Source organism: Saccostrea echinata, unplaced genomic scaffold (genome assembly GCF_033153115.1).
Source record: "Saccostrea echinata isolate AGI-Se365-2 ecotype Australia unplaced genomic scaffold, CSIRO_AGI_Sech_v1 ptg000085l, whole genome shotgun sequence".
NCBI lineage: Eukaryota > Metazoa > Mollusca > Bivalvia > Ostreida > Ostreidae > Saccostrea > Saccostrea echinata.
In genome coordinates this window covers 399,232-411,734 of record NW_026889834.1, presented here as the reverse complement: position 1 = coordinate 411,734, position 12,503 = coordinate 399,232, and the positions used below count along the sequence as shown (strand labels likewise).

Here is a 12,503-nt window from a genome sequence, read left to right as displayed (position 1 = left end):
AGTGCGGCGCCTCCGCTGTTTAACGGGAAGTGTATCGCCAGTATCTATCCAATGCTCTATCTCGGAAAAAAATTCGAGGGCAAGGTCATCGACAGCAAAGACATCAGCTAATTCTTTAACTAGCTCTACAGTTTGAGACTTCACCTCCACAGGCGCACTCTTCCCTTACTGATCTAGGAGTGGGGCTATATGTTTATGACTAGTCTCCCCCTCTGCTGACAAGCGGCGCACTGTGGGATCGGTAGTATTAACAGACATAGCAGGGGCGGCTTCCCCTACTTTAGTACCAGTCTTGATTATATGACTTCTGTCAGTCAGGTTTAGTATACATAGTTTGGCTTTAATTCCTGAGGCATTATATGTCCGCAAAGCCACTATACCAGGCGGAAAAATACTGGCAGGCTCTAGCATAAACTCTGGCATTTTCACACAAAGGGCGCACTCGATAACTTGGGCAGTGTGCGGAGGAACCCGCACCCTGCGGACTTAAACCGCATCGAGTACTGGCACTGTCTCTTAAGAACTCAGGGCAAAAGTCGTGTTTATGCCCTTGACCCTTAGCGTTCCTGCTTTGCATGAAACCTCTGCGCTATGTGCGCGCAGGAAATCGATTCCCAGAAAGATTTCATCTTGTAAGGAGCCAACATAAATCGGGTGAGCAAAATCATAATCCCCGATGCGAAGATTTAAACTTCCGCGGTACTGGGCGGTCATCCCAGCCCCCTCGCCTGCAAGCCTAACATTAGTGTCCCTAACAATTTCAGGCTGCAGCCTCAATGACTTATACACCTCCCCCGAGATTATTGTGATGTCAGCTGCCGTATCTATATCACCTTAATTTGCTGGCCTCCTAAAAGTTTAGGGATTCGCCACGTACCTGAGCCTATACTTCGACTACCTGACCTTACAGAGGGCCTTGACATTTGGAGTATCAGAAAATCTAACCCTACTAGCACTAGACGAACGCTCCCTAGACCTAGTCTCAGCAGATTTTTTCAGACACGAGCACAGGGACTCTGGGTTGCTCCTACGCGGACAATTAAGGTCATAACAGCGTCATTGACTTGCTGATTTCCCCCTCATAGGTTTACGAGTTGGGCTACGGCCCCTACTACTCTCCCTAGAGTCGTGAGTGGAACCAGTTTTCGGGTCCTTTGACTTATCTCGGCACTCGGAGTCCGAGAGCTTACTTCGGTGAGCAGGAGGCGAGCGAGAATCTTCCCGCCATTCACGGTCCCGCTCCGAGGAAACGGACCTTACAGCACTGCTCGGCGGCTTAACTGGTAAGTTTTTACTCTTTTTTATTGCCTCCGCCAGATGGGGGATTGTTGATCTACTGTTGACCCGCCACACCATCACTGCAGCCCAGAGCAAATCTAACACCTAGCTGCTCCTGGAATATTTCGGGCGAGGTTCCGCCACCAAAGGCCTTCTGGGCATTGTCCATGACCTTATCTGCCCACTGTTCCTTCTGGCTTTTGGGCTATCGAGCTGAATTCCAGCTGTGCGGCTGCCCTTAAGGAACTTTTACCAAACCTCTCCTCCATCCGGAGGACAACTTCTCGGGAACTAAACAGGGTCCCCCTGCGACGCAGGATATCGAAGTACTTGAGCGCTGCCCCCATCCAATGTCAAACTTAGGGCAAACAGACGAAGTGGGTCACCCCACTGATGGTATTCCGCGATTGTGGAGAATTTTGAATAGAATGGTCTCCACTCTACATCCCCATTGTACTTCATCCACTTTATTTCAGCCTGAATATTCCTGCTCACGCTACCCCGAGTACCAGGAGGAATTAAACTCGGAAAATTGAGATGTATCGGCAGTAGTCATTAAAGTGTGACCTTGAGGTACCCAAGACCACCCACCTATTCCAGGTACAAATGACTGCCCTCCCCCTAGTGCCGCCGACTGCCCAACCAATCCACCATAGTAGCCAGAACTCTTGACTACCCAGGTAAGCTGCACTAGAATACACAGATGCAGTGGGTGCCGTAATTGGCATGCCCATACTCCCAGCAGCATGGCCCGGGACGGGTGGGCCCATGCTGGGATGTATAGGATATTTCCCACTCATTTTGTCCCCTGATAAGAACGAGCCAAATGTAATAGTACTCGGCAAGCCCAAGCCAAGACTTTTGTAGCCTATTGAAAAAAGTGGCTGACCTTCATATGCAGAAACAGACTTGACCCCAGAATTATGGATAGAAACAGATCCGGGACTCGACAAACTAGCTACAGGCTGCTCAACGGGAAGGCACTGCTCTGTCAATGAGCTAGGAACCCAGGGACTCCCCTGGCTACTAATCATTACAGTCATACTGGCAGTGACCTTGAGCTCCTGCAGTTTAGTTACTGACTGCGGTTTGTCAGATTTCATCATTCCCGCAAGCATTTGAGTTATTTCACTTAACTGAGTCCCCATATTATTTTCCATGAAACCCATATTCTTGTCCATGGAACCCATATTCTTTTCCACGGATCCGAGCTGAGAGTTAATATATGTGCGCAATAAACAAATGTCTCCACGCAGGGCCCCTACATCCTGACCGAGGCTGTCTACCCTGCTATTAACCGCACCAAGGTCAACCTGAACTTGGGAAATATTTCCCTGAATCTGACTAATATCCCTTTTACATGTACATTGACCCATCTCCCCCTGAATTCGGTCAACGACCCCCTCCAGGATAGTCTGTCTTTCCTGGAGCAGGGAATAAAACTGCTTGAAACCGGATGTCTTCAAAGACCCATCAGAATCAGCCCCCCGTGTAAGCGACATGTCTCCGCCCCCGTACCGGGTACGGTGACATTATCCGGGGCACCTTCCCCTTGGGGCATCGGTGTACTATACACATCCGGAGCAAACCTCAAGCTTCCGGAAGGCGGGACTTCACGCGCGGACTGCGCCCTCCCGGGGTATTCACTAGACCCTCTTCGTCATTTCCCCCAAACACGAGCGTCCAAATCTCCACTAGGCCTCAAAATCCCCCTCCCCACACCAAAGGAACTGAAATCTCGGTCCATTATGCCCGGCAATCACTAACACGGCAGAATATAAATTTACATACACCTGTTAATCTGCTAAACAACAAACTCAAGTATAAACGTATAAACAAAATAAGATAAAACAAATACTGTTGCCTTACATCTCGGAAATTATCCAAGATGGCGACGGGCACTTACACGTGCAGGCTAGGTATTACCCCGCAGTTAAACTAAAATACCCTGGAACGCCGCACCAATAAAGCGTTTCTCTCTATGATACCCAAGTGCGGTGATGGCGGAACAGAGAAAACACTGGTAAAATAATCCGCAATTTACAAGTGCCCGCTATATACTTTATACATGTATATGTACAAATATAATAATGACGGAGCTGACAGAAAAACGTCTGTACTCTGCAGCAGGTAACAGAAAAGAGAGAGCGAGGATAGGAAAACGTCACAGCAGGTGCGTGTCGTGTACCACGTGGTCGGAGGTAGCAGGGAAATCCGTGCCCAGCACCTCCGAGACCACGACATGAATATCTGTCACACAAAAAAAATGGATCCGACAATAAAGATAAAAATGTTGCCATGTCACTACTGTCAATACTTAAAATTGCAGATCTCAACAATCCATGGAATAATTTAAGAGTGACCCCTCTCACCCACACACACGCGCGTAATATTTTAACTGGTTTAAATAAAGTCGATATTCTCGACGGATAACGCCAAGACAGTACATCAATAATGACAGTGTTATTAAATATGTTCAGTGCGTGCAAGTAGGGACTTTAAACCGACTCAATATTTTTTCTCGCAATAAAAATGTTCATCAGTCTGATCTTCGACATACAAAATATAATCGCTTTGGTCAGTTATATCGAGGTTATTTTTGGGGAAATAAAATGAATGTTCTTATATTACGTTGTATTACTGTCTGAAAGATTTTTTTGGGATCAATACTAACTTTAACTGTTAACTTTTAAAAATAAATCTTACAAATATATTGACCAATCTCGGATTGTTGAAGCAGTAGATGGAGTTTGACAAGAGATTTTTGGTATTTGCAAGTGTGATGCGCCCTTCTGGTTGCACTATCCGTAAGTTGAGACCTCGAAAGACTGACCACAGAAAGAATATGGTTGCAGGGAATTTACTTCACGGAGTTTCAGACGAAATACAAATTGATGTGACCGACCTAGAAAATTCATGATGGCGCCCGATGTGTACCTTGTGTATTATTAGGTAGGGGTATATTTAAAACAAAATAAGTAACGTCAGGTGCCTGTGATTCCAATTAACATAAAATCTTTTAATAATACTTAAAAATCATTTTTGATGTTTGACCTCTCTTATTTTCTCCAACATATCTCCTTCTCTCAGTTAGCTTTGCTTTATTACATAATTGAAATGCCATTCTATGATTCCTTTACAGGAATGCATTATACTTAGGTGCCCTTGAAGGCTCTTTGGTCATTTGTTTTTGAATGCCATTACATATATTCCTATGTACCCGGTATGTAATATTATATAATGCCTCATTTTCATTTTTTTTTTTTGACGAATAGATCTGTGTTCTTCTCGAGGCTGTCAGCAGATATGTGTAAACACTCCTGAAGGAGCTAAATGCCTCTGTGCTGATGGTTACATACTGTCCTCAGATGGTCGGTCATGCACAGGTAAACTTTTTATTTCAATTAAGTATTTGAGAAAATAATACACAACTTATATGATAACATTCACATTAAAACTAAAATGTTCAAATTCATTATTATTATAGAAGTAGATATTTCTTTTCTTTTATTTATCAAATTTTATGTAGACCGCTCTTGGTTCCATGATAGAGGCTTTATTATAAGCAATGCAACGCAATTTGGAATGCTGGAAGTGCGATTTGTCAGTGGTAGAGATGTATGGTTTCCCATTATTGAATTGTCTTACTCTGCTATTGAGACATTTGCAGTTGATGCCAACTTACATCTTATCTATTTTGTGGACAGCAATAGTAATGAACTGAAAGAATTGAATATAATTAAAAGCACGGTAACACCGCTAGCCAGTGTTTCTGTTACAACAGGTACGTGTTTATTTATAAAACTTTTGAAGTTTTAGAAAATTGTAAAATTTACATGTGAATCAATTTCTCTATTAACAATCAGGTGATTATTGTCACCCTAAAGGTACATATATGCCTCAGCAAAGTTGAAGGATGGAGGACATATTGTTATTGTTCCTTATTTTATCACCAGTTCATGCAGATACATGCAGTTTAAATAAATGTACTGAAATTTCATAGTCATAATAATCCAAAAGAGTAGTAGTACGTGTAGTAATCATGCCAACTGACGGAAGGTTATTCTAAGGTGACAAAATACATTATTATCCTTCAGAATTATACAGTCAATCTGACTGGTTTATAAATTAGGAGCAGTTCTCCAAAAGCTGGATAGAATTCGTGATGTCTCCCTAACGTGCAGGGTGACAACTTTGTTGTTGTCTCCCTTCAGATGATATATATATATATATATATATATATATATATATATATATATATATATATATATATATATATATATATATATATATATATATATATATATATATATATATATATATGCGGTAAACCATAAATTCTAACGGGGGCATTAAAGTGGTGTCTGTTGCATGACATACTTTTAAAGTATGGAATGAGAAGAGTGGAAGAGTGGATAGGATAACACAATAGGTTAGAGATATCTTTCTTTATTTTATTGTTAATTAAGATATTTCAGGATTATACAGTACCAACCAGACCCAACCTGACACAAAGCAGTCCCTGGGACTGCTTTCTGGGACTGCTAAAGCAGTCCCACAGCGGTCCCAGAACAATCCCAGAGCGGTCCCAGTGGGCGGGGTTAAATAATTTGATGGGCGGAGCTTACTCAGAAATGAGATTACCAATAAATAATGTAACTATAAAAGGCAGTTGAAATTGATGATGCATTTCTTTCTGAGTAGTATCAACAGATATTTACAATTCTTATGCGACAGTCATTTCTGAACTGTTAAGAAAATCACAGTACGCATATAGAAACAAATATTAATCATTATTGAACGAAGAAGACGTTCACACCTATTAAAAATAAATCATTTTTTTCTGTGATTGATATTGGTTTCCATATTTATTTTTTTATTTTTTTTTTTATAGAAAATTAAACTTGAATTGTTTATTTTTTACCAGAATTAGCTTTAAATAGATCTTTTAATTATAGAGCAAGGCCGATTACCATAGTATACTCTGAACGCAATTTTCTTAAGTATTGGAGCTTTTGAAAAAATCTTTGTTAAATTTTGCCGAATTTTATTTTTCAGTCATGGTTTTTTACACTAACTTGCCCTTTTAATTATCGTTAGATTCTCTATGTAACAGGAAAAATTAACACTCAGTTTTAAGTGTTTCATTATATTATGAATGTTCGAATGTACATCTGTAAATCAGATTATGTTTAAAATTAATAAATCCCGAAATAAATTTATTAATTGAAACAAAGATTTTTTGCTGTACATTGATTGAAATTAGTGTCATTGTTGACCAGCATGTTCAGCGATGTGTAACACTGATACCCAAATAAAATGCATTGACTTTCTGCTAATCATTCCCGTGTTGACACGGTTTTATACAATTGTATTTATTAATCGGCCAGGTAAACACAAACAAAACAAATAAGAAACAAATCACAATTTCAGATATTTTCAAATGTTTATTTTTTAAATAAATATACTCTTTTAATAACTTGTTTATAAATAAATAAAAAATAATTCATAAATAAATCCCCCAATTATTATTCACATTGTTTATGTGACGTAAGAATGCCAGAATACTTTTATTTCATGATCATTTAATAAATTATTAGGGTTTTGTTTGAGGGCGTTAAAAAAAATAAATAGCATGGAATACTCTTTTTATCTAGCATGGTATTAGCTTTTTCAATTAAGAAAAAAATCCAGTACAGTACGTCCCTCTGAATATCTAACTGATATGACAAGTTTGTTTGAATTTTATTTTATTTTTTTAAACAGTGCTGATGCAAACTTTGAGTATATAATTTGACAGCATTAATTAATTAAATAGGCCTAGATAATTTTTGTTTCAAACACCTGTATAAAAGTTTAATTTAAGGGATAAAAATCATCTCCTGACATTCTAGACAAAATTGTGTAAATTAGCAGCCCTTGAAGACATTTAGTAATTACATGTATAAATGTCTCTACTTATTTTCAAAAAAAAAAAAAATTGTAAGAAATCCTTGTTGTTTTTTTTTAATTTTGAACTAAAAAACCTCTCTGCTGAAATTAACAAAACAACAACAGGGAGCCTGCAAATACACAAGGGGCGGAGCTATCATGTCACTCAGAACCTTTTTCACGCATGAGTGAACAAAGCAGTCCCAGAAAGCAGTCCCTGGGACTGCTGGGTCTGCTTTCTAAAGCAGTCCCATAGCGGTCCCAAAGCAGTCCCTGGGACTGCTTTCTGGGACTGCTTAGGTGTAAGGTTGGGTCTAGTTGGCTCTGTAAGACTAGTATGGACTTTTCAGAAGGGAGACATCACGAATTATCAGATGTGAGTAAAGTTGTCACTCTTAGGCGCAAGCGCCCTCAAGTGACATCCCTATTCTTACCTGATAATTTGTGATGTTTCCACTCAATATAATATCCGGAATACCATTTTATTTTACAAAGTATAACCCTTTAAGGAATATAATTGATATCGAATGTCGGGAAGTTATTTATTGCCAATCTTCCTGTTAAATAAAAAAAAACCTGTCTTCCTTGATCGGGATCGGAATTCTGTAGTGACTTTTATTATGTTTTCGCCAGGTAGTCATGTAATTTTTGCACTGCTGATTTATGATTGTCATTAACCTGTATTTTTATTGATTCACAATTACTTTTCCGAGTACAATGAAAATCTTGTGCAGATTTTTTATGTATAATTTATTGTCTTTTTCCCTGGAGTTGAAGAGTTCCAATAATTAAAGGAACTGTGTGCTCTTTTCACACACACTTTTGTACCGTGTGAATGTCGGGGGAATTAGTTTGTAGTACGCCACTTGGCTTTCTACTGGTTGCTATATCTGTTGGAAAAGAGAAACAAATTCCTTTAAATTAAATGTACTTCTTTATTCTTTAAGCATCGAATGGAAAGTGAAAAACATTTTAAACACAAGTTAACAAATTTCGATACACCCTGTAGTAAACTCAATGAGAGAAGGTATGATTGTTTAATGCTTATAAACTAAAGATGAATAACTCCGAAGAAATCAAATTATGCATAACGCTTATAAAGTGTATAAAATTCAGAAATCAAACTGTTACCTGTTGTCATTCAATAATAAGAAAACATCTTGAAAATGTTTCTTACACTTAGCCGACGAATTTCTATCGCTTAACAAATTTACCTTCCTACATTGAAGAGTTCACTACAGGTTTAACAGTATCAGCGCGGGAAGTTCAAATTTATAAACAGAGGTTTCAAAGAATCAAATAGAATCAAATTAAGAAACTTTGCATAAAAATTTCAATTAATTAATCACAATTTTAACAAACAATACAAAACACATTAAGTAAAAATAAATCAGTATCAAACAAGTACGCAAACAAGTTAAAGGTAAGAAAGTCAAACAATTCTAAAATTATGAATAAAGTGACAAACTCAAAGTTCACCAAAAACTTAAAAAAAATAAAACATTTGCCTATCCAGAATATAAAAGTTAAAATCTATTTAATTTATCAAAAGAGCATAAAAACAATATTTGAATGAAAATTTACTGAAAATACCAAAATAAAATTATTCAAGCTTACCTGATGGAAAAGAGAAACAAATTCCTTCAAATTAAATGTACTTCTTTATTCTTTAAGCATCGAATGGAAAGTGAATTTCATGAATTCGCTTTCCACCCGGCTTAAGTCGGAATAGCTTCGATGTGCTTAAGCTAATTTCGCAGAATTTCTTAGATGAGTTGACACTAATTACTTATGTTAACAAAACAGCGAAAAGTGTGAAAGTCAATTACCTAGTTTCCGAGAAAAGAGTTATTAACAAAGAAAGGATTAAGCTGACCGATGGTGAAAGTAAATAATTTTATCTATAAAAAGTTCCGATGTGTCAACTCAATCTTCGAAAGAATTTATTTCAAAAGAGGCCGAAATTGGAAAGAATTTTCTTATTTACCTAAAGGTTAGAACAGCTGTTAGATGTCCAGTAACATGACAATTGAGTACAAAACATGCCAAAATCAGTAGAATTGCCGATGTAAATAATTAGAAAATGAAACTGAATTTGCTAAATAGCACATATATTTCTATGTAAATTTATACTCAAATCTAAGAGAATGATCACTCAAAACATATTAAATTGATTATTTGAAATTGAATCAATTTGAACACTTAAAATAAAATGTAATTAAATTGCATATTTAAAATTAAGTGAAATATGATTTAAAACAAAAGTAAAAATTTCATTAAATTTCATGAGTGAAATTTCATGCGATATAACCAGACTGTTATAGATAAGTTTAACTTGATAAAGTCTAAACTTTTAATGTAACACTATATTTTGATGTCTATATATCATGTATATACTATTGTACACTTCTTCTAAAACAAGTTTGGATAAACAAAACATCTAGAATATATGTTAAGTATTTTTTTGTATATTTTTCTTTGAATTATACAAGAATTTTCATCAATTGATATCTTTTCAAAACCCCTGGTAATGCATGCTGATTTTTTGTTTATGAATATCTGATGGCACTATAATCTTAAATTAAGAATATCTTGAAAAATTATCAGTAGGTAATGTACGTTGCGTATGTCCTTAATTAAACATTATAATGAAATTGATAAATTTAAGACATATAAATTTATCGTATTCTATAACATAAACAGGCAATTAATAAACATTTCATAACATCATGTCTTTCCATCGTGTATAAGTATTACTGTATGCAGTAAGTTTAAATTGAAGGGAATTTTGATTAACAGACTGGTCATAATCATTTAGCAATCAATAATTATAACGATTCTTGGGTAATTGATATGATCTTTGCTGTAAATAGTATTTTTTGGAGTCATTATTGTTTTCCAAAGCCTCCTTACACGCCATTTAGATTTGAGTATTCTCAGTAGATGTATATAAAGCTATTGCTTACAATAGCAAGTTTTTTCTTTGGTTCGATTTTCTTGTTTTTCTTCGTACTATTTTTTCCGTTAAAAGGTAAAGATAACGAATAGAGATCGATTTAAAAAAATCCATAAACAATGCAAATATATGAAGAGGGTATACAACACGGATCCCTGGAAATTCCAGAGGTGTGATCAGGTGCCTAGGAGGAGTATCCATCCCCTGTTGACCAGCCATATCCGCCGTGAACTCTATTTATTGATCAGGTAGACGGACCTATCCGTAGTCAATCTAGTACAAACACAAAGGTCTAAAAATTGGTATGAAACAAGTCAGCCGAAATACGACCCAATGATAGGTTATATTTGCTATCATTATAACGACCATAATATTTACGAAATGCTGACTTTAAAAGTCAGAGGCTGTTGAAATCCCTGTAACATCTGAGGGGCCCGTTTTACAAAAGAACTTACGACTAAGACCAAAAACTTCAGTTGATTGTAAAATTTTGCAAAATTAATGATTCTATTTAAACTTGATAGCGTAAAAGTATCTTTCTACATACTTTTTAAAGATATGAAAACCATTTTCTATTGGATGTAAATAAGAAAGTTATTAGCAGAATTAGATTTTGGTCTTAGTCCTAAGTTCTTTTGTAAAACGGACCTGACTCGCACCTGTGTAGGTGCGTCCCCAAGTTTCTAGGTTAAATATTTCCAAATTCCTTAATGATCAAAAACCTTTTAGGTATACTTTTGTAGTATACAAAATTGAAAAATATTAATTGTTTATTCGGTTTTTAATTACAATATGACAACGTAGATTCAGTTCGGAGAGTTTCTGTTGCTTCCAATAGTAAAAGCATAAATCTCCCCTACAAAATCACATACTTTGCATTTTTCTTGTGATCAATGTTCTTAACTTTAATTTTCTAAATTCACGCTGCAGATTTGATTTTTGACTGGATTGCTAATCTTCTTGGATGGATTGAACCTACCCATTCCAGGATACAAGCATTTTCCCTCAATTCTCGGACGTCTTCACTGATATATTCAGTTCTTCTACAACCAACATCTCTAACAGTTGACGCTCATAATGGGTTTGTTGTTACACTACACTATGTGTTCCTTTATGCTAAGCTGAGTAGGGTTATATCGGTTGCATTTAGAGAGCAAATCTTCTTTATGGTACTTTGTTTATTCCTGAAATTCAGTTTTCGTTTAGAACCTTACATTATTTTTAAATAATGTTAAATGATTCCCAAGCAGGCTATTTACAAATGTACTGCATATGTTACTTTGGCGAAGCTTCGTTCCCTGATTTTAATATTGGATGTCATTATGAGTACTTTTCTAACCAAAAATACTCTACTTTACAATATATAACAGTTACTATTATAATAGTTTACTATAGTAAATTAAAGTTTCAAAGTTATCACTATAGCGTCATAGTAATCACTTATTAAACTTTTCAAAGTAATCACTAAAGTTAATCATAGTTAACATAATAGTAAATAAAAGTTTTTAAAGTTATCAGTCAATTAAAGTGTCAAAGTGATCAATATGGTAAATCAACGTTTAAGATTTATCACAACTCTATGGAACGCCATGGCTGCCTTATGTTAGACGACTTCATTATATGCTGTGGGTTCTTTATTATATGCTGTGGGTTCAATATTATAAGCTGTGGTTCTATTATTTTATGCTGTAGGTTAATTTTATGCCGTGGTTCTATTATTATATGCTCTTGGTTCATAATTAAATGCTGTGGGTTCGTAATTATATACTGGGGTTCTTTTCTTATATGCCGTGGTTTCATTATTATATGCTGTGGGTTCATAATTATATGATGTGGGTTCATAATTATATGATGTGGGTCTATTATTATGTGTTGTTGGTTCAAAATGATATGCTCTGGTTCTATTATTAAATGCTGTGGTTCTATTATAATATGTGTTTTCATAATTATATGCTGTGGGTCTATTATTATATGCTGTGGTTGCATAATTATATTCTGTCGGTTTATTAAATATTATTTTGATGACTAGAAACAAGGTGTTCGATTCCGGATTTTTTGGTTTGGAGTTTACGGGCTAAGGGAATTCTTATTTGTTCAAATGAAGGGGCAAATCTCGTAAGAAGGGATGATAATTGAAAATTGGGTGGATTCTTTAAAATATTTTCTCAAGAGCTGGCCTATAAATCTCTAAACTTGTGTATTATGTATTCATTATATATTAAAAATTAAGTTTGTTCAAGCGAAGGTCACAGGGGCAAGTATCTGAAGTAAGTTAAATATGTTGTTTTCTTTGTAACAACACTCTCCACCCCACCCCCACCCTTGGGGAAAAAAGGTC

At 36.2% G+C, this 12,503-nt stretch overlaps 1 protein-coding gene across 1 annotated transcript in view; it reads left to right on the top strand.

Moving 5' to 3' along the window:
* The first annotated feature begins 4,863 nt into the window (after window positions 1-4,863).
* Window positions 4,864-12,503, top strand: part of LOC133176948 (low-density lipoprotein receptor-related protein 4-like) — a 59,329-nt gene continuing 51,689 nt past the window's right edge. Inside the window, exons 1-3 of the mRNA XM_061312012.1 lie at window positions 4,864-5,062; window positions 5,411-5,463; window positions 8,157-8,236. Coding sequence (XP_061167996.1) covers window positions 4,864-5,062; window positions 5,411-5,463; window positions 8,157-8,236 — 332 coding nt within the window. The remainder of the gene's footprint in view (window positions 5,063-5,410; window positions 5,464-8,156; window positions 8,237-12,503) is intronic.